Source organism: Oncorhynchus keta, unplaced genomic scaffold, assembly GCF_023373465.1.
Source record: "Oncorhynchus keta strain PuntledgeMale-10-30-2019 unplaced genomic scaffold, Oket_V2 Un_contig_1414_pilon_pilon, whole genome shotgun sequence".
Classification (NCBI taxonomy): Eukaryota; Metazoa; Chordata; class Actinopteri; order Salmoniformes; family Salmonidae; genus Oncorhynchus; species Oncorhynchus keta.
The window spans coordinates 25,902-51,959 of record NW_026278573.1 but is presented as its reverse complement, the minus strand read 5'-3'; the positions used below and the strand labels follow the sequence as shown (position 1 = coordinate 51,959).

The following is a 26,058-nucleotide window of genomic DNA, read 5'->3' as shown; positions in this document are numbered from 1 at the left end:
AACAGGCGTAAGTGAGTATGAATGGAAGTGTTTTTGACAGGAACCCACATGTGGGAAAAAAGACTTCCGCCAATTGGAAGATTTGGATCACACTTATGACTTATCTAAACTGGCTCTCAGTGTAGAATCTTTGTTGGGCCTAGTGAGTGAATAGTCAGTCTGTAGGCCTCTTGTTGATGTATGATTCACACTGTAATCCTCACATGCTTGCCTAAATCTGAGTCTGGAGTCAAACGAGCAAACGATGCAATATTAGTTTTCTACATGAGTTAACAACTCTTATGGTGTTGCTAGGGTTAGGATGATAAAATCATCACCACGGACTATCCTTCCTCACAGTCTGTGGGCAGTCAGTATTCACTCTATAGTGAAGTGTCCACCTCGCGTACAGAGCAGCTTCTCCGATGTGTAAGAGAACGACAAATCCCACTGCTGACACCAGTATAGCAGGCAGCGTGAAGCTGCATTGGGGACTCGAACCGTGGAGCATGTGCTACAGAAATAAGCTTCTAATTGACAGTATCACAAAAGCCTGGGCCTCTGGGCAGGAGAACGCTCACATCGGTTAAACAGGTAGCCTTTGGGCCTGGCTTAACCGTGATCAAAATGAAGTCTTTTGAGGATCAATTCTATGACCAAAGGCTCTTTCTGATTCATATCAACTCATGGTACCAGCATTCAAGACAAGTCTAGGTGAATACATGTCATGGTTTGCTTTAATCCCCCAAGACAATCACTGTTCTAATTGGACCATACTGTCTGGGACCCAGGGAAATTGCACGTTGCTATGGTCTGGTTGGCATGGTGACATAAGATATGATGCAAATATGCATCTTGCAGAAGAAATTGTTTTAGAGTGGAATGACTAGACATATCTGATGACGATGGTGACAGAACACTTCATCAAATATTCTTGACCGGCCCCTCCCATAGGCTTAACGTTACCCTGGTTTACGTGATGACGCAAGATGTATATGAGCGCAAGCGGCGGGATGGTTCTCTCTTTTACCGCCATAAGAGCGGAGTCTTTTGCTTTGGGACCGCTTCACTGCGTAGATTCACATAGTCAAGCCGCCAGCTAAAGGTAAGAGAATGACTTGAAATCACCTTAGCTTGGTCTTTAGCAATACAACAAAGTGGCGCATATATATATTGTACTCCTAGATGGGTACGAATATGGGGTTGTTCTTATCGTCTTGAACTAAATATTTGCGTGGATGTAGTCGGGAAGAATAGGACGGTAGCTTGCCAGCTAACTAAGTCGGATGGCTAGTAGCAGCCATTGAGAGACGAGAGGCTCCACCATGATGCGTTAGCTAGCTAACGTTACATGCACGATGACGAAAATGGCTAATTTTCCGCCCTTTCGAGACGTTGTATTGTAAATACAAACGCCATAACGTTAGTGACAAATCATCAGAATTTGCATCATTCAGTTATTGGTTTTATCGGATGTCGTGTCTTTTTAATTTAGACTTGACCTTATTTATTGACTAGTCTTATGGAGGGTAGTCAAGTGATGGGAGGGAGATGTGGTGGGTACAAGTTGTGTCTGATCACTGTTCGAGCTATACCGCTATTCAGGCTACACACTAAAATGGGACGCGTATGTCTCCGTCTTTTCACCTGACTTTTGACATGTTTGTAGTTTGCTGGCTAATTTCGATAGCCACATAGTTAGCTAATGGTTCTTATTTTGGTCTGTAATATTATTTGAGGGTTCCAATATTTGCCCAGCAGGTCACTTTGCCAATCAAATATGGACTGTCACTTGAGTACTTGCCCAATAAAAGTGCGTATGCCAAACTAACGTTAGCTAGGTAGCTGTAACTAGCTAATGTTAGTTGACTTGCTGGCGAAGTAGTTAGCTAGCTGGAAACATGCACAACCAGTTAGCTAACGTTACCGCACATGTATCCATTATAGTGCATGTGGTAGTTAACTAGCTAGATTCCACGGAATTGTGTCATTTGTACGTTTCAGTGGTAGGTTAGTTAAATGTATATGCTACTTCACAGCTAGCTAGCTGGCCGGCTTTCTTTGTGGGTGAGAGCCATTGCTCATAGCTTGCCTTGAGCATGCAACACGTGGTCGCTGGGTTTGAAAGGCTCGTTGAAGGGATGTATGTGTAACTACCATTGGGGGATTTCAGTCACTGAAGATCTGCTATTTTCACTTTTAGTGAAATGCATTGAACGACTCTCATACAATAATAATGTTTCACCTGATATCACATCTAAAGCTGCCTTTGTTTCTTCCAATGCTTATCAATGCAACATAACTAAATGATTCGTTAGACATTCTAGCCACAGTTTCAGCTTGCTTTTGACTATAGCTAGACTGTATTTTTGACTACTACATCCTACCTGGCTGTGTTTTGTATGGCTAACTTTTGTCAAGAAATTAAGATGAACCAACTATTGTCGCAACCTATAGAATGGATATTGGTCCTGATGACTCCTGCTAAGGCGACATTACATTGTTTTGTTTGCGAGAAAAGGCCCTAATGGTATAAGTTAGAATTATTATTATTCATCTGCTACTCATTAACACATGGCATTTATGACTCATTCAATTTGAGTACTAATGACCCCTTTGTGAAACTGGCAATCAATTGATTGAAAGGTATTCCTGGAACTGTTGCTGAAACAAAACTCAGCTGACAGTGTTGGGCAACTATTTTAAGAGTAGTTTCCATGCTATCAATTACTTAACACTGGAAGTTTACTGCAAAATGCTAAGTTACTAGTTGAACAAAAATATATAAACACCTGTACAGTTTCGGCCCCATGTTTAATGAGCTGAAATAAAATATCCCAGAAATACACAAGGCTTATTTCACTCAAATACACAGATTTGTTTACATCCCTGTTAGTAAGCATTTCTCCTTTGCCTAGATTTGTATCTATTTAGCTGGGCTAGACAGTTAACACATTCTTATTTACAATGACTGCCTTGGAACAGTGGGTTAACTGTTTAACTGTCTTGTTCAGGGGCAGAACCACCAGTTTTCTTTACCTTGTCAGCTCAGGGATTCTCTCTTGCAACCTTTCGGTTACTGGCCCAACGCTTTGGCCACCTGCTGCCCCAGGTAGCCTAGATAATCTATCCAACTGACAGGTGTCTTGTCAAGAAGCTGATTAAATGCGGGGGACAATAAAAGGCCACTAAAATGTGCAACACAATGCTATAGATGTTTCAAGTTGAGGGGTGTGCAATTGGCATGCTGACTGCAGGAATGTCCACCAGAGCTGTTGCCAGAATTTACTGTTAATTTCTCTACCTTAAGCCACCTCATGGTCATTTTTAAAGAATTTGGAAGTATGTCCACCCACCCTCACAACAGCAGACCATGTAACCAGGCCAGCCCAGGAACTCCACATCTGGCTTCTTCACCTTCAGGATTGGATGAGACCTGGACAGCTGAAACTGAGTTATTCTGTCTGTAACAAATCCTTTTTGTGGGGGACAAACTCAATCTGATTGTCTGGGCCTGGCTCACCATGGCTGCACCCCTGTGAAATCCATAGATTAGGGCCTAATAATTTATTTCAATTGACTGATTTCCTTATGAACTGTAACGCAGCAAAATCGTTAATTGTTGCTTTTTTTGTTCAGTATACATGTAGTTCACTAGTTCCCAACACTATCTCGAGTTATGATTCTAGTGCCCTCTGACAGTGGTGCGTTCTTTACACGTCGATGTATCAACATGTCTAAAGCATTAGTGGGATGCCTAGTTGACTGTTTCAGATGCAGTTTGGATCGTCCTTAATCTATTTCATCAGAGGAAATCCACTTTATCAATGTTAGACTGAAATGCAGTCATTGTGTCTGTATTTGAGTGGTGCTTTTGCTATTCTCAAGCTTTTATGGCTATTAAGAGCTCTCACATTGGCTATTGGTGGGAACGTTTGATCTGTTCGCTGGCCAGACGTCGTCATGTGAATCTCATGGTGTTTTACAGGTCGATCCAAATGGTATTGGTTCACATTTTCAAAAATATAATTACGGTAGTGCAGTGTGTTTTGGAATTTCAATTACCAAAGTTTTGGCCTGGAATTATCCTCTTTTTGGTCCCTCTGCCTGGTAATCTCCCTTTCAGCTGCTTAACATTTGATTTATGGACAGCTTTTGTTGGCCTATTTAAACTGTGCAGGTGGGTGGTGGGCAGCCTGTGCGCTTCTTAACCAATGGGCACAGGCCATTAGAACTTGAGGGAGAGAAGAGGAGCTGCTGAAAGATGGAGACAGTCGTGCATTTCAGACATTGCAGGCCAGGTCTACATCAGCACTGTTAACTGTTGCTAAGTTTCCCTGACACTTATTAATTTTGTAGCACTTTTCTCCAACCAGTCCAGTAAACCTTCTATACTGATTTATCGCACAACAGCCTTGGTCTGCGATGAATTTGGCACTATAACATGTGATTTTGCCATACTTCACTCTCTAAGTACAGTGAAGGTTATGTAGTAAACATTGAAGGGGTCTTTTTCTCTCAAGTATCTTTCAATTGAGAGACTTTGCCTCCACATTGGCTTTGATTGAGCTGCTTGGAAATCTCTGCTGGAGACAGAGCTTGCCCAATAGAATATTAGTTTTCACTCATTCCATGGATTCAGAAATGATGTCTACCTGGCAGCTATTAAGATGTGGTATAATTTTGTAATTTGTCGAGTTCACCACATTTTGGGGATACCAGCCACTTTCTATTTAACTCACCACTTTTTTAAAAGCCCATTTGAAGACCACCGTCAACCTAATACCACAGTGGTAAGGAGAGCCCTCCAGCAAATCATCGCCTAATGCCTTATGTCTTTGGAGGTTCGGTCACTGCTGTGGTTGCATCAGACACTGGTGTGAGGTGTCTGGCTCCTGTGTTTCTCCTGTGTACTAACCCTGTGGTAACCCTGGGGGGGTCTGGAGCCTAATTCAATGCCTAATGTGATGTGACTAATGGCTTTCAATTGTCAACCTTCATGTGATAGCCTCTATAACAGCCTGTATGGTCAAAGTGCAAGTCTGAGTGGGTCCAGCTGTGTACCTCTTCAATTGTGTCAAGGGTCACTGGCCCTGTGTGAAAGTCCTGTTGGACCGATGGGTGAACTACTAGCTGCGGTCTCTGCCCCCTCTAGGATTAGGTGCTTTACATAGCTCCAGTCCCCCTCTGCGCTCTCCTCCATGCCAGGAGGTCTATAGGGGGGTACATGTCTAAACAGGGCCTTGCTTTGGTGCTGTTATCAGATGGCAGCCCCAGTGTCGCTGGCATCCAAAGCCCCAACCCATGGCACACTGCGGAGCACAGATTATCTCTGCCCAAACCAAATGAGATGGGCAAGAGGTTAAGATATGTAGGACGATTTAACTAAGGCTTATGTTACTTAATGCCTCAGCACAGCAAACAGGGCTGTCAGTGAGCTGGGCGCTTGGGAGTTCTTTCATGCACATTTCACTAACCAACATGACAGGGAGCCAAAAGCAGCCCTTTTTTGTTTTATCTGGGAGTGGGAGGAGAAACTGGGGTAGGATTACGGTTGGTGGCCATTTTGCTCTAAGCAAGCAGAGTGCTTGGAATCAGATGTTCAGCCCTCCTGTGGATGCTTTAGTTCACAAGCTCCTAATGTCAGTTTGCTACACACTGGGATGGAGATGTCCTCAACTGTATTGAATTTAAGGGTATGATATTATTTGCCTGTTGTAAAGACTATGTAATGCTAGTCTTGTAAATAAGTCCATTAGTGCCTATTTCAATAAATACTATTTTCCCAGAAGCCCTTTGTTTATTGAACATAAACATATTTCCTGCTGTGAATTAACAATTGTGTCAAAAGTAGCATGTATCATACATTGTCTAACTCTCTTCCCTTCCCTCCAGCAGCATCACTCGAGACTTGGCTAAGATGGCAGACATGGACAAGTAAGTGCATCCTCTCCATTTGCTTGGCTGTGCAGCCTGAGTTCTGTGCAGCAAGGAAAGATACTTATTGCACAAGTGTCCTATACTAAAACAATCCCACCTCTGCATCGTTACCTAGGGCCTTATCAATTCAGATTGATTTCTTTACATATCTTGGTGTTAGCCTTTAAGTCCAATGTTCCTCGAGCCGAAAGGCTGATTAGCTGTGTTTGTTTGTGTCACACACGTGATGGTAGTTCGCAAAACAAGTACCCACTGGATATAATATATAATATAATTCTGCCAGGTCAGCATATGCTACTTTGTGGTTAGCATTTAATTTAGAATATTCTTGGGGAAGCCTTTCCCTGTATACTAGAGTACTTCTAATTATCATCATTGCTAACAGCTACAAAGTGGTAGATGCGCGAACCGCACATACTGAGAAGGGAAATTCTCATTGCCTTGAAGAAAGTTCAGATGCATTCTGTTCATGTCTTATGATAAACTTCTGCAAATTCATTTTCAATTAATTTAGTTGATTCCCATCTCATTTAAATAAATGTTTGAATTTTGGTGATTTCCCCTTATGTCTGCAGCCAAGCAGTCTGATTTGTTCACCCCAGACATCCATGTACCAAAAACTATTTAGATAATGGCACAGGAGTGTTGGGTGAAATCATGACATTAGTCCAATGCACATAGTTTAGGAATGCCATTATCAATTTGGCTTCTAGTAGCCGTCAAATATTAGACACTAGTGGGTGTATATATCAAGCGTCTGAGTAGTGTTTACATTTTAGAGCACAGTTAATATTAAAAACATGGGGGTCCTGATCCTAGATCAGCACTCTTACTCTGAGATCCCTGGTCCATACGTCTGCAGAGCTGAGTCAGTCCTCTTCCCCTGGTATCTGATGCAGAGGAGGATGGCCAGCTGTCGATCTCACTGTGGAGACGTTTCCTCGCTGGGCTGTGGCTGTTTACTCAGCCTGGGCTGCTTGGGATGCCATGACTGGGCTTGGGTTACGCCGGCTCCCTCCAGCCACTCAAAACACCTCCCTGAGTTTGAGTAATGGGCCTTGACCCTGGTCCAGCAGGCCTGTGGCTGTCGCAAACCACAGGGAACAGGCAGACAGTCAACTGTTTATCCCTTCATCTGCCTTATTATATATAGTCCTGACTGACTGCAGGAGTCTCTGGGTGAAGTTTTTCCTATATACAGGTCTAGCATCAACTTCCCTCACCCAATCTTAACCTTAACTTCTTTCGGATTGTCCCACCTCGACAACATCCGGTGAATTTGCAGAGCGCCAAATTCATGTTAAATTACTATAAATATTTAACTTTCATAAAATCACAAGTGCAATACGTCGAAATAAAGCTTAAATTGTTGTTAATCCAGCCACCATGTCAGATTCTTACACGGCTTTACAGCGAAAGTAAACCATTAGATTATCCGAGGACAGCGCCCCGCATACCAACACATGAAAAACATTTCAACAAGGCGGGTGCGACAAAAGTCAGAAATAACGATATAATTCATGCCTTACCTTTGAAGATCTTCTGTTGGCACTCAAATGCCCCAGAAACATCACAAATGGTCCTTTTGTTTGATAATGTCGTTCTTTGTATCCCCAAAATGTTCATTTATTTGGTGCGTTTGATTCAGAAATACCCCGGTTCCAACTCGCCCAACATGTCTACACATTATCTAATAAATTACCTGTAATCTTGGTCCAAACATTTCAAACAACTTTCCTAATCCAACCTTAGATATCCAAAGACGTAAATAATAGATCAAATTTAAGACAGAATATAGTGTGTTCAATAGCGGATAAAAACAATGTGGGGTGAGCTCCAGTTCACGGTCGTCACACAAGAGTCCACTTAGCTTGACACTCACAATGAACAGCACTACTTCATTTCTCAAAAGGAAAACCTCAACCAATTTCTCAAGACTGTTGACATCTAGTGGAAGCCATAAAAACTGCAACCAGGTTCCTCATAAATATAGTTTCATATAGAAAACAAATTGAAAACAGTGACCTCAATTTTTCCCTGGTGGTTTGTCCTTTGGGTTTCGCCTGCCAAATAATTTCTGTTATCGACACAGACATAAATTAAGAGTTTTCTAAAACTGTTAAAATTATCTTAATCTACCAAATTGTATGCATGTCCTAGCTTCTGGGCCTGAGAACATGCAGTTTACTTTGGGCATGCTTTTCATCCGGATGTGAAAATACTGCCCCCTATCACAATGAAGTTAACCACTAGTGGGGAGAAATGCAAAGCTGACCCAAGATCAGTGTCTAGGGGTAGCATCATCCTATTTTACTCCATGACTAACTGCAGGGCAGATGCTAGCATTGTAGCCTGACGCCACATGTTTGACATTATGTTGATCAGGGGCTTATTCAGATACAAATGTAATTATTTTTGCACTGGTTCGGAACCTGGTTCATGGATCAGTATGAACGGTGTTTAAATCCAGTGTTAGATGAAACTTCAGTGAGGCAGGGGAGCAGTATACCCTTTGGGCTGTGTCCCTGTTCACTCTCTGGGAACATTGCCTCCTAGTCTGTCAGATGTACTGTGTGGAGGCCTCTATGTATTAGTATTGTCTGACACACCCCTCCTTTTGTATCGAAGTAATGATTAGAGTTGAGTTTCCTTTTTCTACACAATCGATATAATCACATACCGTCTAAACAGTACATTGCTTTTGTAAAATTCCATTCCTGAATAAGCTCCAGGTGTCTGTTTTGACTGATTTTTCTTGGTCTCTGTGTGTGTGCAGTAAGGACCAGGCTGAGCTGGACCCGGCAGATTTGGAGGACGTGGAGGACGTGGAAGAGGAGGAGACTGGAGAGGACGTCAACAGCAAAGGTAAGGCTCAGCACCACCCGCCGAGGAAGAGACTGGGATTGTTAACCGTTAATGTCTGTGCCCACTGTGGATTTGACTTCAACTGAACAACCAACAGTGAAATCTGAATCAGTTTGACATGAGTGTCATGAGCCTCTGCTTGCTGGTCAGTTGTTAATGTTAGGTTGACAGCTGAATTAAAATCCTTGTGTCCACACTGTCTAGGTTTGAAATCTGAATGTTTTTACCTGACCATGATTTTAAGAATCCTGCTTTGTTTAGAGGTTTAACTGGCAGTCCTTTGTAGACTGAATTAGATGTCTCTCTCTGCCCCAGGTATTTATAGCCCCGCAATGCTTATCGTCTCCCACCACAGTGATATGTCACAAAGATCTCACACACTTGACAGAGGCTTTCATGCGGCCAGAGCCTAACAAATATCCTAATTATCGTCCGATATCTGTAATGACATTCGTCATCAGTAGAAACGTCCCTTGTCTAGAACGGATTCAGAACATTTTGCCGTCCCACTCATCCCTGTCCCCGCTCCGCTGCAGCACTTTGAGTTGTCACTCAGCTGAGGAGTTGGCCATTTCGTCCTTAACGGCACCCTATTCCCTCTATAGTGCACTACATTTGACTATAGACCCTGCTCAACAGTAAAGCACTTTAGGGAAATGGTGGGTATTGGGACGGGCACAGCAGGGCCCTCAAATCCAAGGCGTAAGGAGTTGAAGCGTGGTATAGGTAAATCAATGCAGGGAGAGTATACCTGCTGATTATAAATTATGCAGCAGCCCTCTGACTTGTCCCATGGGCAAAGCATTTGTTATCCGCTTTGGAAATGTCTCGAACAGCTTTTAGGAATAAGTTTACTCCTGTAAGGTGGAAGGGAATACTTTGATTATAATGCTCCCTCTATGGGCTCGAGTCGAACCTGAGTCTTCAAGCAGAGGCTCGGACACTGTTTATCACGAAGCACATTTTTATCAGTCTTTCTCGGCTAGAAATGTCATTATTTTGGAACTGGTTCAGGGTTGGAAGAAACCGTATGCCCTTTGCGGTCTCCCTGGTTCGTCTCTGGGAACATTGCATCCTAGTTTCTCAGATGTTCTGTGGAGGAAACACCGGGCTCTGTCAATAGTGTGAAGTGACTTCATTTCCTTGTGTCCTCTCATTCGTCTGCACCAATCTGAAGAGGCTTGACGGGTGGCAGCGTTTTGGCAGTAGCATTCTTCCACCTGTTCAATACTCAGATCGGTGAAGATGAAGGAAAGGAGACAAGTGAAGGGAGCAACCTGTTGACCAGCAACCCAGCCCTCTATTTGATTTAGATTTATTGTTGTAGCTTTGTCTGTCCTTAGTTGACCTGAAAATACTTGGAGTAGCCCCCCTAGAATTTCTTATGCAGAACTCCCTCCTTCTGTCAATGTATCTGTCCGTATGGTGTCTGATACTATGAATGGTTGTCTGTCTGATGGTAGTGCCTGGCTTTGTCCGTCTCCCCTCAGCTCGTCAGCTCACCGTGCAGATGATGCAGAACCCACAGATTCTGGCCGCGTTGCAGGAGAGGCTGGACGGGCTGGTGGGCTCGCCGTCAGGATACATGGAGAGGTGAGAACCCCCAACCAGGAGAGACACAGGCTTCAGCCATACAGATTCTGGATGGAGACGGTCCTTTTTCAATGGGTGTTAACGGTTGGATGGACAACAGATTGTCCATCAGAAAACCCCACTCTGTTTTGGGTCCTGTATGTACTCGTCCAAAATAGTTGACTTGAGGTGACGGACAGTGGCTGAATGCAATCAACAATTTCCTCAGTGTTCCTGTGACTGGCCATAGCCTGACTCTGTCCCACTCTGCAGCTCTGGGGGACTAGCCTAGTTATGCAGCCCTGCTTTAGATGTTAAGGCCACAACAGAATTTCTTCTCACTGAGGTAGTTGTCTTGTTATTTATAAATAATACTTTCAAAACTTCCATTCTTGGCATGCATGCTTTGTACCTGTGTATGTATGTTATGGAGGGATAACAAGGCCAGTGCTGTGTCTTCAGTGCCAGAATGTTCCTTGTCTTCTGGTTCTGTCCTCAATTCGCTGGTACATCCCTGTGACATGTCTGTGGAAAATGAGTACTGGTAGTTTAGGCTGACTCTAACCTACACCCAAAACCTATTTTTGAAGGTGCTAGAGGGAAAACGGAACGTTTCTGCACACTCCGTTGCTCTGATTTTAAGGTCGACTGACCAAAACTAAAGCAACTATTTATAGTATAGGTTGACAAAATGATGCAATAAAGGCTCATCCTCTGGTTCTCGCATCCTTGAGGTAATCACTTATCTGTGCTTGATTGGGTATGTGAAGGTAATGCTTTTCATTCAGGGATTTCCTCAAGGAAGGTTGCCTAGTTACATTATTCAAAGAAGGCCACTGCTACAGTGATGAGAAGCTGCTGCATTCCCCTTTAAAGCAATGTCCCATAACTGTAGTCCTCTAGGTCTGCTCTGTGCTGGGTTGTCCTTTAGTATGCAAATGATTTGGCCATGGTGAGTTGGAGTTGACTCCTTGGCCAATGACTTCACGAAAGAGCTATGGCACACAGACACGATGCCTCGGCACTAGGTGTTCTGGACCCAGTTGTGTACCTCTTGTTTTGGTGTTGCAGTGAAATGTGTTTTTAAGTGGTCTCCGCATCAGTCTCAAACCAGCGTCCTAAAACGTGAACCGATGCCCTATGTATCATTCTCGGAGTAGCGTTGCTGATCTAGGATCAGGTCTCCCTGTCCATGTATTCTTATTCCTTATCTAAAAGGCAAAACGGATCCAAAATCAGCGCTCTTACTCAGACGCTTGATACATACCCCTGATCTGACCCAATGCAGATGGTATAATGGCTCCCTCCTTCCACCATTCCACGCGCTTCATATGATGAAACAAATCTGTAGGTTGTCCAATCAAAAACACACTTTTTGACCAATGGGTAACATGTTAATTGTGGTCCTAACCTTGTCTATCATAACCTGTTGAAGTTATTTTAGTTTATAGGGTGGCCAGAGTTAGGGTGACTAAATCAATGGAAGCCCAAGGGTAAAACCTTGGAATCGCACTCAGCTGTGTAAGAATTAAGGCTACATGAGTACTTGACAGGCTCACTTTCCCATTGAACTTGCCATCTTCTCAAATCCACAGGACATAAAACAATGGAGGTAAGATCGATGTTGAGACATGACATGTAGTATTTTAGTATACTCTTATTTGAAGTTTCATTTTTCCCCTCTGAAAAACATTAAGAACACTGTGAAGTGTCAACAGAGCTCTGAGTACAAAACATTAAGAACACCTGTGTGCCATTCAGAGGCTAAATGACAGCCTGACAAGGTGACACGGGGTATGGTAGGTGCCAGGCGCACCGGTTTGTCAAGAACTGCAACGCTGCTGGGTTTTTCACACCATTTGTGTATCGGCGATGGTCCACCACCTGAAAGACATCCAACCAACTTGACGACTGTGAGAAGCATTGGCGTCAATATGTCAGCATCCCTGTGGAATGCTTTCCACACCTGACTTTCTGAATATGATGCGTTATAAAAATACCCCACACAAGGATTCAGAACATGAAGAATAATTTTTTTGGTACAATGTATTTTATAACATAAGGGACATCTTATCACCACCAGAGCATGTTTTCACCCACTCGGGAAAGAGTGGGTGGACACCCTAAAATCTGTGTAGAAACATGCCTTTTTAAACTGCTCTTGGCATGGGATTCTTGGCCCAATGTCGTACCAAAGCATTGCCGCGCGGGATATTCTGCCATCTTGATTAATGGAAGTGGCTGTGGTTTTTCTGTCCTCAACAGATTAATTGTGCCCTCCTCACAATTGGAGCGTGTGGCTGTGATGAGCGCGCACTTCTGCATTTTTTTTGTTTAGTTATCGTGGATCTGGTCCCTTAATGTTTTTTTTTCCTGTCAGTGGATGCCAGTACTTCAGATCTCCTAGCGTCCCCTCAGTGGGGTGCTGTGCCAGAGGGGCTTGGCTGTGGTTGCGTAACGCCAGGGCTGAGGTGACCAGGCCATTACGTAAAACGTCGTTTTTCCAATGTCAGTGGAAGTAGTCCTCTACTTCCTGGTCCTATGGTTGAATTCCTAGCGGAGGAAACTAGGTCCTGCAGTCATTCTCCCCGGCACTGTGTTGCTCTGCATAAAAGCGTCTGTATGCATAAGTCTGCATGCGTAAGTGTTTGTCTTTCGTTGATGTTTATTCCCGTTGTCAGAGTTGGGGCTCCAGTATCTTGTTATATACACCACCATCTTTGGACAGTCAAGATGTACTCTTTCACCGTGTGGAATTCTGACGGTTTTCTCTCCCCGTGTCCAGCTTACCAAAGGTAGTGAAGAGACGGGTCAACGCCCTAAAGAACCTACAAGTGAAATGCGCCCACATTGAGGCCAAGTTCTACGAAGAGGTCCATGAACTGGAGAGAAAGTACGCCGCTCTCTACCAACCCCTCTTCGACAAGGTAGGAACACCCCTGTTATGTTCCTCGTATCAATATGATCTCCCATTCATTGTACCTTATAACTAAGCTGCATTTGACTGGGCACTTTGTGCTTGGGTTGTTTTCATTGGTGCAAACCTTAGTCAAATGAGCCTCTTTTTGACCAAATCCAGTTCGGTCCCTCCATGTTTCGTCCCAAAACGTTATTTGCTGTGACCGGACTCCGTGGGCGGGGTTTCCAAAGGACATCATTTCCAATTCACACGCATATTAATTCACTTGTGAAATAGTACAAATGTAAGCACCCACCAAATTGTTGTTATTAATGAATACACCCCAGTATTCTCAATCTAGTGTTGATCAGTCACTCCTCTGCCCATATGTGGTTCCTGCTGCTTTTACCCCCCTGTCCCCTCTTTGGAGCGGACTGGGATTTAGCAGAATCCTCTGACTAAAGAGCTGCAGCCTGTTCCAGGGATGCAGATGGAGCTGAGAAAATGGGGGTGGGGTCAAGCTGGGATGCTCACACATGCAGACGGTGTGACCAAACTGCTGTCTTGTGTAAATAATGCGCTGGCTTGGCACCTCAGCCCCTAGTCCATTATCTTGGTTTAAACACATGACTGTTCTGGGCTTTTTGTTAAATGTTTTGCTCTGGCCTCCTGGCTGTTGGCTTTACAGGGACTGACTGTTTTCCTCCCCCTCTCTCCCTCCAGCGAAGTGACATAGTTAAAGCAGCCTATGAGCCCACAGAGGAGGAGTGTGAGTGGAAGGCTGATGAGGAGGAAGAGTTGACAGTAAGTAAGCAGGTACAGGTGACTCCATGCCTGCATGTCTTATCTAACCTGGGGACTTCTACTGTCTGGTGCTAACCTGGGGACCTTACTGTCTGGTGCCTCACTCTTATTAATCTAACCTGTCTGGTGCTATTAATCTAACCTGGGGACCTCTACTGTCTGGTGCCTCAGCAGGTCTTATTAATCTAACCTGGGGACCTCTACTGTCTGGTGCCTCAGCAGGTCTTATTAATCTAACCTGGGGACCTCTACTGTCTGGTGCCTCAGCAGGTCTTATTAATCTAACCTGGGGACCTCTACTGTCTGGTGCCTCAGCGGGTCTTATTAATCTAACCTGGGGACCTCTACTGTCTGGTGCCTCAGCGGGTCTTATTAATCTAACTGGGGACCTCAGCAGGTCTTATTAATCTAACCTGGGGACCTCTACTGTCTGGTGCTAACCTGGGGACCTCTACTGTCTGGTGCTAACCTGGGGACCTCTACTGTCTGGTGCCTCAGCAGGTCTTATTAATCTAGCCTGGGGACCTCTACTGTCTGGTGCCTCAGCAGGTCTTATTAATCTAACCTGGGTCTGGTGCCTCAGCATTAATCTAACCTGGGGACCTCTACTGGTGCCCTGGGGACCTCTACTGTCTGGTGCCTCTCTTATTAATCTAACCTGGGGACCTCTCCTGTCTGGTGCCTCAGCAGGTCTTATTAATCTAACCTGGGGACCTCTACTGTCTGTGCTGGGGACCTGCCTCAGCAGGTCTTATTAATCTAACCTGGGGACCTCTACCTGTCTGGTGCCTCAGCGGGTCTTATTAATCTAACCTGGGGACAGCGGGTCTTACCTGTCTGGTCATGATGACAGGACCAGGAGGGTGTACCCATGATTGACTTATTGGTTTCTGACTGTTTTGGTTCCAGTAATGGTGGATGTGCTAGATTATTATATATAGACTATTTAGAGGTTTTAACCAGGGACTCGTATCTTTTCTGTTTATAGGCATCTGTGAAATGGTGCATTAAGTCTCCTTTTGTTGATCTTCCTCCTGCCTGTTTCTTCCAGGAGGAGATGAAGGAGAAGGCCAAGGTGGAAGAGGAGAAGAAGGATGAGGAGAAGGAGGACCCCAAAGGCGTTCCCGAGTTCTGGCTAACGGTTTTCAAGAACGTTGACTTGCTTAGCGACATGGTGCAGGTAGGCGGGCAGAGTGTTGGAGGGAGTGGAGGACTGTCAGCAGGAAAAGAGACTAGAGCAGTAGAGGAAAGTAGGTCAGCTGCTGCAGCTCCCTAAATATGAGGCTTCATCACCACCTACAGGCTTGATGAGGCAACTTCACCCCTAAAAATAGATGGTGTGTACATACAGCACACTTGTAGTCCTGGACAAGCCCTCAATGAGTTGAAGCAGGTCACTTTGTCCCGGTCGACAGCAAGAATGTGATGTTTTGGGGGGGTGGATTGGGAAACACAGATTTTAATTGCGCTCTTATCAGAGCGACTTCGTCAGTGTATTTGAGGTAGGTGAGACCACATCACAGGTATTAAACGTTCCTCAATGAACAGCTGTCGGCTAAATCGGTACTCGTAAGAAAAGAGAAGTTGGTGTTTGTGCCAGAAAGACCAGTACAACGATAAAGTGTTTCTGTCTAGATACCATACCAATGTTCAAGCTGCTGTTCATGTTTTACAGGAACATGATGAACCCATCCTCAAGCAGTTACAAGATGTCAAAGTCAAATTCTCTGACCCTGGCCAGCCCATGGTAGGTCTGTGCGCCGCACTGCTCTGCTGATGCAATTCTCTACCGTTCTATCAATGTATCTTGGGTATTCCCACTGTTCCCAATATTCAACTCTCTCTTGCTCTTTTTCTCCAGAGCTTTTCTTTAGAATTTAACTTTGAGCCCAATGAGTTCTTCACAAACACTTTGTTGACAAAAACCTACAAGATGAGGTCTGAGCCTGATGAGAACGACCCCTTCTCCTTCGATGGGCCTGAGATCATGGGCTGCACAGGGTAAGACGCTCTGTCAAACTGCTCCTTGTCGTCCCATAGAGATCTTAATCCTATGGCGCATCCTTAGTAAACCCCCTAGTTGCTCATCGTAGCCTCTGGGACAAGGAAGGATGCTAGATCAAACTAGAGATCCAAAGCTGAGAGTCTTGTCCGTGTCTCTTGGTTATTTCAGCTCTGGGACAGTCATTGCAGGCACTAACGCTGGAGTGTAAGGGTCATGTCAGTAGATGGAGTTTATTAAAAAAATCTCTCCTTTTAAATTAATATATGATACTCAGGTTTATGCACTCTTCTGTTGTCTGCTTGTTTGGTCAGTTACAACAGAATGCCTTCTTTTTTAACACCAAGACATGGGTGAGGAATGACCCAGTTTGTCAAAAGTGGTCCTTTCTAACAATGCAGCATGTTCACGGGGTTCTATTAAAACCTTTGGCTTATCTTAACCTTTAGGGCTCAAAGCAACATCTACACTGTAGTCATTGGTTGGCGTGTTTAGTCCTGCGTCTGGTCTCCTGGTAACCCTGGTGTCCACCGCTCTCGCCCCACAGTTGTACGATCGACTGGACGAAGGGCAAGAACATCACCCTGAAGACGATCAAGAAGAAGCAGAAGCACAAGGGGCGTGGCACAGTCAGGACGGTCACCAAGACAGTCCCCAACGACTCTTTCTTCAACTTCTTCACCCCGCCTGATGTCCCTGAAAGTGGAGATATGGTAAGTAAATGCTTTCCGTAGTCTACTGCAGTGCTTGAAGTGGACTGAAGTGAGGTCAGGTATTTATTTTTGTTGCCGTAACTCAGTATTTCTCTTTATGCAATATAATTTTGCCGTAACTCGAGTAGTAGAACATTTTGGCTGTGTTCCAATTCAACCACTGGTACAGTGTGGTCTTTCGATTTAAAGTTGGTGTGGCCGAATGGTGAGTCTCGTAGCTCTGACTGACGTGCCGGTGACTCTTGCCCCTCCAGGACGAGGACACTGAGGCTGTCCTCGCCGCTGACTTTGAGATCGGCCACTTCATCCGCGAGCGTATCGTCCCCAGGGCTGTGCTGTACTTCACGGGGGAGGCCATCGAGGATGACGATGATGATGTGAGTACCCACCACAGCCTGTGTGTAATGGCCTCATCCCTGTCCTAGACCTCTGACCAAGCCACTGGCCTTCACATGTGTTCCTAACACTGGTGTCCCCTCTTGTTGCAGTACGATGAGGAGGGAGAGGAGGCTGATGACGAGGTAAGGCCTTAGCTAACTAGGTCTCTTCACCTGGTCCTCACTAACCCACCTTAGCCTGTTATTGACCTTAGCCGTGGTCCTCACTAACCCACTCCTGTTATTGACCTTAGCAGTGGTCCTCACTAACCCACTCTATTGACCTTATTGGTCCTCACTAACCCACTCCTGTTATTGACCTTAGCAGTGGTCCTCACTAACCCACTCCTGTTATTGACCTTAGCCGTGGTCCTCACTAACCCACTCCTTGTTATTGATTGACCTTAGCCGTGGTCCTCACTAACCCACTCCTGTTATTGACCTTAGCCCTGGTCCTCACTAACCCACTCCTGTGCCCTTATTGACCTTTAGCCCCCTGGTCCTCACTAACCCACTCCTGTTATTGACCTTAGCCCTGGTCCTCACTAACCCACTCCTGTTATTGACCTTAGCCCTGGTCCTCACTAACCCACTCCTGTTATTGGTCCTCACCCCACTTAGCCCCCTGGTCCTCACTAACCCACTCCTGTTATTGACCTTAGCCGTGGTCCTTAGCCCTGCCCTGGTCCTCACTAACCCACTCCTGTTATTGACCTTAGCCGTGGTCCTCACTAACCCACTCCTGTTATTGACCTTAGCCGTGGTCCTCACTAACCCACTCCTGTTATTGACCTTAGCCCTGGTCCTCACTAACCCACTCCTGTTATTGACCTTAGCCCTGGTGGTCCTCACTAACCCACTCCTGTTATTGACCTTAGCCCTGGTCCTCATAACCCACTCCTGTTATTGACCTTAGCCCTGGTCCTCACTAACCCACTCCTGTTATTGACCTTAGCCCTGGTCCTCACTAACCCACTCCTGTTATTGACCTTAGCCCTGGTCCTCACTAACCCACTCCTGTTATTGACCTTAGCCCTGGTCCTCACTAACCCACTCCTGTTATTGACCTTAGCCCTGGTCCTCACTAACCCACTCCTGTTATTGACCTTAGCCCTGGTCCTCACTAACCCACTCCTGTTATTGACCTTAGCCCTGGTCCTCACTAACCCACTCCTGTTATTGACCTTAGCCCTGGTCCTCACTAACCCACTCCTGTTATTGACCTTAGCCCTGGTCCTCACTATAACCCACTCCTGTTATTGACCTTAGCTAGTTTGTCTGTCTCAGTGTTTAACAGTTTCCTCTTGTGTTCTCCTAGGAGGGTGAGGAGGAGGGAGAGGAGGAGAATGACCCTGACTATGACCCCAAGGTGGGTAGGAGAGCTTACTGTTAATGTTGTCATGACCTAATGTGAGACCAACGATCAGAAGTATCAGATTTCAACATACAGAATTGAATGTGTACCGCTACTCCAAATGCATCATGAACACCAGCCGCCATGATGGATTTTTCTGTCTATATACTACTGCATCCCACGTCGCCTCAGAACACACAGCCTTCGGAACCGTTTCCCTGTCCCCTTGCCTCTTGTGTAAGGGCTGGATTCCCAGACGCACATTAAGCCTTGTCCTGGACTATAAAGCAGTCTACATTTGTGTTTTGGTACACCAAAGTACATTTTATTTCCAGTGGCACGCTGCATTGGCCTTGCAGCACTGTTGCAGTGCTTTCTGTGTGGTGGATACGTTGGATTTGTGGAATGTATGTTAGATGGCTTGACAGAACTGGTAGCAGAAGGTGAATGTTGGAACTTTTGTTACATCAAAATGATGCTGCATAACATTTTGCTCAATGATGCTATCGGTGTGATCGAGGCGTTAGTCCAGGACTCGTCTCATTCTGTGTCCTGGAAACTTCTAGAATGAGAGTGATAGTAAAGAGTGGTATTTCGAAATGGTCTCAAAATATCACTTCAAGAACATAATCAAATACCCTTTTGTGAGCGTCTGGTCATGGGGAATGTGTTTTCCCACGTTTTCTTTTCAATGGAATGCCTTGAAAGCATGTTTCTACTTGCTGTCTACATCCTTGCTAAACTGAGACTGCATGGAAATTGGAATCGGATACTAAATCAATTCAGGTTTTGACTTTTAGTTTCATAGCTCTGCATGCCAAAGCTTTATTTGATTTTGTTTGGGTGAATGGGAACAGTACTTCTCTTTGCTGTATAAAGCCTCTTGAATTCTGTATTCTGCCTATTTTTTGCCTTTAATTCATTAATGTTCATCTCCAATCACTTGGCACCTTTTGTCAGCTATACTCTTTAAATTTTTCCTCACTAGGTTTAAGTGATGTCTGTAGAAAATAACCCTCTCCTGGTAGGTACAGCTTGTGAATTGTCAGCTTACTGCACCCCGCCTCCCTCCTGCACCTTTTCATTTTGACACCTCCATTCCTCAATCTCCTTGCACCCCCTTCCACCTGCACTTACAACTAACATAGTGGCTTTTTTCTTTTTCCCTTTAACTGTAGTGGGTGATGCGTTTGAGTTCTCTTCTGTATGTTGAAGCCAGTTAAACTTTCCTCCAATTTGACCCTATTTGTCTTTATACAAAAAAATTGTGGCACCAATATTTCCATTTGTTTGGAGAAGAATAGATCGTTTGCCACACCTGTTTTGTGGATTTTTATGTTTTTGAGTCTTAAGCCATCGCTCTGTTCATTCTCTCATTCTTCACTTTTGTACTCCAGAGACTGTAGTCTACATCTGGAAGGATGCTTGTTAATTGTCTTTCTCCCATTGGACATGCCTGAATTGTCTGCGTGGCGTGAATCCAAACTTCCACTTCAGTTGTATTTTCACTTGGTCTCCCACTGACATCGATGCACGACTAAGTGAAAGTTTGACTAGAGTTGAAGTTCAGCTTCACCCCTCTGTCCTGGAGAGCTGTTGACCCCTGTAGGTCTGTTTATGGCCCTCTCCCTGCATTGCTGCCAATAGACTTCATTAGTTTTCCTCCCCTGTGAAAGAAAGGCATCTGTAGGATATCAGTGGTGCACCCCCCCCCCCTCCCCATTACTGTTACGAGCACTACGGGTTAGTGCATTTACACTATGGAGGTTCTATGCAGCAGTAGTGAAGGCTCTCAAAGTAGTTATTATACAGTTATGTTTGAATATTCACCTCCACATTCCCATCTCCATTGGTGTCTTTGGACCTTGAATTTGGGTGTTATGGGTAGTAATTCACCCCCCCCAACACTGGTCAGTTGCATACTGTAAGAACATACTAGTATGGATTGTTATTGGGTCACTGTTCAGGAATCTCTAGCCTAAGTGCCAGGATGACATTGCCCTATACCCTGTCAATGTTTGTCTCAAATGGACATAGAAAAATGTCTGAAGCATAAACGTGTGTGAGAGGGTGATTAGTGTGTTATGTTCGGATCTCAGTTCAGCTCTAACGTCCTCTCTTTTGGTCTCTTGCAGAAGGACGCAAATCCCCCAGCCGAGTGCAAGCAGCAGTGAAGGCTGTGGCTTTGAGGATCAACTGCACTGTAACAGCTTCTCAAATAAAACACTTACTTACGCCTTATAATGTTTTGTATTTTTCTTGGTAGAAATAAAAAATAAAGGGTTTCAAGATTTTTGTTACAAAAACCTCCTAATATAATGTGAGCAGTGGCTCGATATGCATAGTATTTTACTAGACCCCCACCCCCCCTGTACAAATAGTTAGAATGCCACAAACTCCCTGAAAGCATGATCTTGTTTCTCTCACTGCTAAACTAGTTTGGGTTCTTGTGAAGTTTTTGTTGTATTGCTCTTGGACAACAGCTGTGGTTAGACTGCATTGAGGCAGGTGATGAGAAAGTCAACCTATTCCTTTTCCCTCGCGCTACTTAAGTTACCGGTCAGATCAGGTTGTGAGTTGGAATTTGTTGTCATTGTATTAGTGGGCTGGGCCTAGAGCACGGCCAGAGCAAAACACTGCATTTAGTCATGGCTAATGAAATACTTTGAATCGCTGTGCACATTTGGTCACTCAAGCATGCCATTTAGAGCAGGGAAAGTGGTTTATTGGCCACTGGTTTGGGCTGAATCAAGTTGTCAATCTAAAACATTCCAGTTTGCAGACTGACAGGCATTGGATGTTTTGAATGCTCTCTTGGGATGAATATTACCTCGACTACATGGTCTGATTTGTTAAAGAAACAGAACCATGTGTTAGCTGCTAAATTTAATGAGCCGAGTCTGCAACGTATTGGTTTCCATTAAATAATTACTGTTCTTTCTGAATTTTAATTTGCGTTAAGGGAATGTTTTTCCTCCAACACGCAGCTTGGTCTTGTCCAGTCACTCCTTAACATTCCAGATGATTTGACGGGACAGTTCCAAGGTTTCGCCAGCAGGGGGCACCCCATGCCCAATCTGCTTCAGGCTCTTGTTAGGCCTACAGTTTACTTGTCTTTTTCTATAGCACTTTGTACTACTTAGTCATGTATCAGTGGTGTCCTCTATGGTTGGCTGTCGGTCCAGTAGCCCTTGTGCAAATCGAAGTGAGCAGTACTTTGGAGGTGGCCGTGTCATACGATGCCCTATGGGCTTTCTCCTGCGCCATGAAACATTTCCCTGTAATACATGATTCTCCCAAGTGCATTACTCTTTAATTTGGGAATCCCACTTGACTTGTGTACTCTGATAGCAATAGGTTCGCAACGGGTTCCCTTCGGAGGAAGAAAACGACCAAATTCAGGCTTGTGTTGGCATGTGGTTGTGGCTTTTGAGCCTTGTAACTCTCGAGGTTAAGCTCGTGCCGGTCTGGTCCCTGAGCATACGGCTAATTTATCACTGTGAAGGAAAGGTGGCAATGAGTTCTGGTGGAAGTCCTGTCTGACTGCCCTCTGTAGCCAACCCCACCCAGCAGGTCACACTGAAGCATGTAAGAGCAATACTTAGTCAGGGAATGGAAATAAAAGGAAGTAGCTTAAGCCCACCCACCTTGTCCTTTAGTGGAAACAGTCATGTCGGTGTATGTTGGGTGGTGGCGCCCTCGCTGCTGCCTCTAGTGGAGCTCTAGGGAGTACTGCTGCAGTCAGTAGGAGATTACGTCTGGACTGTTCTAGGGACGACTGGATTCTGTCTGACTCCTTGAGCAGCTGTTGTCAAAGCTAAATGCTATGCTACAAATACTAAATGTACTCAATAACTGTATGTATATTCATGAATAAATTGGTTAAATGTGTTTTGCGTTTGTTCCTTGTCTCTACAGTGTCTCTTCAACATGAGCTGCTTGATATTTAAACACTGAGCTCTAACATTTGTGTAGCTCATTGAGGTGACCAGTTCATTTGTCATATGTACAGACTACAGTAGGTGTAGTGGACTGATTACAAGTTCTCTATTAAATCTATTAAAATTTGACCGTTGGTACACACTGAACTGAGTGAAGAACCCAGCAGTGTTGCAGTTGACACTCAAACTAGTGCACCTACTACCATAGCCCGCTGAAAGGCAGTTAAATATTTTGTCTTACACATTCACACTGTCTCAAGGCTTAATCTTTTTACCTGTGTCCTCCCCTTAATCTACACTGATTTAAGTGACATCAGTAAGGGATCATAGCGTTTATCTGGTCAGTCTGTCATGGAAAGAGCAGGTGTTAATGTATCATACTCAGTATATTGAACAAAAATATAAAAGCAACAATTTTAGAGTTCATAGGAAATCAGTAAATTGAAATAGTCATTAGGCCCTAATCTATGGATCTCACATGACTGGGCAATGGTGCAGCCATGGGTGGGCCTGGGGGGGGGGTATTGGACCACCCACTGGTGAGACAATCTGAGTTTTCCCCCACAAAGGGGATTTATTACAGACATAAATACTCCTCAGCACCCCTTTCCCTCAGACGATCCCGCAGGTGAAGAAGCCAGATGTGCAGGTCCTGGGCTGATGTGGTTACACAACGTCTGTGAGGCCAGTTGGACGTACTGCCAAATTCTGTAAAATTACGACGGTAGAGAAATGGACATACAGCTCTGTTGGACATTCATGCAGTCAGCATGACAATTGCACGATCCCTCAACTTGAGGCATCTGTGGCTGTGACAGAACTGCACATTTGGGGGCCTTTTATTGCCCCAGCACAAGGTGCTGATCATGCCGTTTAATCAGCTTCTTGATATGCTACACCTGTCAGGTGGATTTCATTTTCTTGGCAAAGGAGAAATGTTCATTAGCAGGGATGTAAACAAATTTGTTCACAACATTTGAGAGAAATCAGCTTTTGTGAGTATGGAACATTTCTGGGTTATTTTATTTCAGCTCATGAAACATGGGACCAACACTAGATTTTGTGTTTATATTTTTGTTCAGCACATATACATATACATACACAGTATCTACGGTCTCACCACTGAAATGAAGGGCCAGATGACAGAGCTCAACGGAAGTGCCCATTTATTGTTTTCTCGTGGAGAGGTGAGAGCCAAGCGTTCTACAGATTGTTTTCTCGTGGAGAGGTGAGAGCCAAGTGTTCTACAGATTGTTTTCTCGTGGAGAGGTGAGAGCCAAGCGTTCTACAGATTGTTTTCTCGTGGAGAGGTGAGAGCCAAGCGTTCTACAGATTGTATTCTCGTGGAGAGGTGAGAGCCAAGCGTTCTACAGATTGTATTCTCGTGGAGAGGTGAGAGCCAAGCGTTCTACAGATTGTTTTCTCGTGGAGAGGTGAGAGCCAAGCGTTCTACAGATTGTATTCTCGTGGAGAGGTGAGAGCCAAGCGTTCTACAGATTGTTTTCTCGTGGAGAGGTGAGAGCCAAGCGTTCTACAGATTGTTTTCTCTTGGAGAGGTGAGAGCCAAGCGTTCTACAGATTGTTTTCTCGTGGAGAGGTGAGAGCCAAGCGTTCTACAGATTGTATTCTCGTGGAGAGGTGAGAGCCAAGCGTTCTACAGATTGTTTTCTCGTGGAGAGGTGAGAGCCAAGCGTTCTACAGATTGTTTTCTCGTGGAGAGGTGAGAGCCAAGCGTTCTACAGATTGTTTTCTCGTGGAGAGGTGAGAGCCAAGCGTTCTACAGATTGTATTCTCGTGGAGAGGTGAGAGCCAAGCGTTCTACAGATTGTTTTCTCGTGGAGAGGTGAGAGCCAAGCGTTCTACAGATTGTTTTCTCGTGGAGAGGTGAGAGCCAAGCGTTCTACAGATTGTTTTCTCGTGGAGAGGTGAGAGCCAAGCGTTCTACAGATTGTTTTCTCGTGGAGAGGTGAGAGCCAAGCGTTCTACAGATTGTTTTCTCGTGGAGAGGTGAGAGCCAAGCGTTCTACAGATTGTATTCTCGTGGAGAGGTGAGAGCCAAGCGTTCTACAGATTGTTTTCTCGTGGAGAGGTGAGAGCCAAGCGTTCTACAGATTGTATTCTCGTGGAGAGGTGAGAGCCAAGCATTCTACAGATTGTTTTCTCGTGGAGAGGTGAGAGCCAAGCGTTCTACAGATTGTATTCTCGTGGAGAGGTGAGAGCCAAGCGTTCTACAGATTGTTTTCTCGTGGAGAGGTGAGAGCCAAGCATTCTACAGGTTGTATGAAACATGTCACAAATACATTATGCTACTTCCTGCCTTCAGAAAGTATTCATACCACTTGGCTTATTCCACATGTCCTGTTAGCCTGAATTAAAAGTAGATTAAATAGTTTCTCTCACCCATCTACACAATATCCCATAATGACAAAGTGAAAACATGTCTGTAGACATTTTTGCAAATGTATTGAAAATGAAATACAGAAATATTGAATTTACATAAGTATTCACGCTCCTTTGCTATGACATTAAATTGAGCTCAGATGCATCCAATTTCCTTTGATCATCCTTGAGATGTCACCACAACTTGATTGGAGTTCACCTGTGGCCAATTAAATAGTTTGGACATGATTTAGAAAGAAACCTGAAACACACCTGTCTATATAAGGTCCCACAGTTGACAGTGCATCAGAGCAGAAACTATACCATGCCGACCAATGATCTGTCTGTAGATCTCTGAGATGGAATTGTGATGAGGAATATATCTGGGGAAGAGTATAAAACAATTTCTAGAGTGTTGAATGTTTCCAAGAGGAAAGTGGTCTCCATAATTAGGAAATTTAAAAAATGTGGAACTACCCAGACTGTCTAGAGCTGGCTGCCCGACCAAACTGAGCAACCGGGCAAGAAAGACCTTGGTCAGGGAGGTGACCAAAAATCCAATGACCACTCTGACCTTAAACTGTGGCAAAGATTTACTTTCCAACAGGACAGTGACCACAATCATACAGCCAAAGTAATGCTGAAACGGCTTCAGAACAGGAATGTGAAAGTCCTTGAGTGGCCCAGACTTGTATCCCGTTGAAAATCTGTGGAAAGACTTGAAGATTGCTGTTCAATGCCACCCCTATCTAGTTCAAGAGCTTGTGAAAATCTGCAAGGAAGAATGGGAGAAAATCCCCAAATCCAGATGTGCAAGCTGGTACAGACATACCCAAGACAACTGAAATCTGGAATCGCTGCCAAAGGTGCTTCTGCATTACAAAGTATTGACTTGGGGGTGTGAATACTTATGTAAATGCAATATTTCTGTAGGTCATTATTAATAAATGTATTTGCTAAAAACATGTTTTCACTTTGTCAATATGGGGTATTGTGTGGAGATGGGTGAGGGGAAAATATACATTTCATCCATTTTGAATTCAGCTGTAACACAACATGTGGATTAAGTCGAGGGGTGGGAGAACTTTCTGAAGGCATTGTATACTTGACTCAAGAAATTCACTCGCCTTGAGTTCTTAATTCAATTGTATAGGCCCATTTGATTTCCAAAATACTATCAATATATCATTGATCCTCGCTGCACTGTGCTGGAGAGGCCCTCTGACACATGAG

At 44.5% G+C, this 26,058-nt stretch overlaps 1 protein-coding gene and 2 non-coding genes across 9 annotated transcripts; all 3 read left to right on the top strand.

Annotated features, from left to right (window-relative positions):
* Positions 1 to 946: 946 nt before the first annotated feature.
* Positions 947 to 22,396, top strand: LOC127918419 (nucleosome assembly protein 1-like 1). Of its 7 annotated transcripts, XM_052501691.1 has the most exons (15): positions 947 to 1,084; positions 5,878 to 5,916; positions 8,696 to 8,784; positions 10,248 to 10,377; positions 13,142 to 13,283; positions 13,979 to 14,071; positions 15,111 to 15,239; positions 15,735 to 15,806; positions 15,921 to 16,060; positions 16,609 to 16,774; positions 17,029 to 17,151; positions 17,263 to 17,295; positions 18,470 to 18,520; positions 19,494 to 19,529; positions 20,641 to 22,396. In XM_052501691.1, exons 2-14 carry the CDS (start codon positions 5,900 to 5,902, stop codon positions 19,497 to 19,499), a joined length of 1,191 nt encoding a protein of 396 aa, XP_052357651.1. In that variant the 5' UTR covers positions 947 to 1,084; positions 5,878 to 5,899; the 3' UTR covers positions 19,500 to 19,529; positions 20,641 to 22,396. The 7 variants fall into 7 exon arrangements, with proteins under 7 accessions (XP_052357651.1, XP_052357646.1, XP_052357648.1 ...); XM_052501686.1 differs by lacking the exon at positions 19,494 to 19,529 and having other exon boundaries at positions 954 to 1,084; XM_052501688.1 differs by lacking the exon at positions 19,494 to 19,529 and having other exon boundaries at positions 956 to 1,084; positions 13,979 to 14,059.
* LOC118379090 (small nucleolar RNA SNORA57) lies at positions 10,740 to 10,870 on the top strand. The gene has a single exon (XR_004824559.2). It is a non-coding gene; the product is annotated as a small nucleolar RNA SNORA57 (small nucleolar RNA).
* On the top strand, positions 16,116 to 16,245 carry LOC127918422 (small nucleolar RNA SNORA14). The gene has a single exon (XR_008099936.1). It is a non-coding gene; the product is annotated as a small nucleolar RNA SNORA14 (small nucleolar RNA).
* Positions 22,397 to 26,058: the final 3,662 nt, after the last annotated feature.

What these genes read in the sequence shown, in the direction of transcription:
- LOC127918419 (XM_052501686.1), top strand. An exon ending in TGCTTAGCGACATGGTGCAG is followed by an intron (nt 15,240 to 15,734) that starts GTAGGCGGGCAG and finishes CATGTTTTACAG; the next exon opens with GAACATGATGAACCCATCCT. An exon ending in GAGATCATGGGCTGCACAGG is followed by an intron (nt 16,061 to 16,608) that starts GTAAGACGCTCT and finishes CTCGCCCCACAG; the next exon opens with TTGTACGATCGACTGGACGA.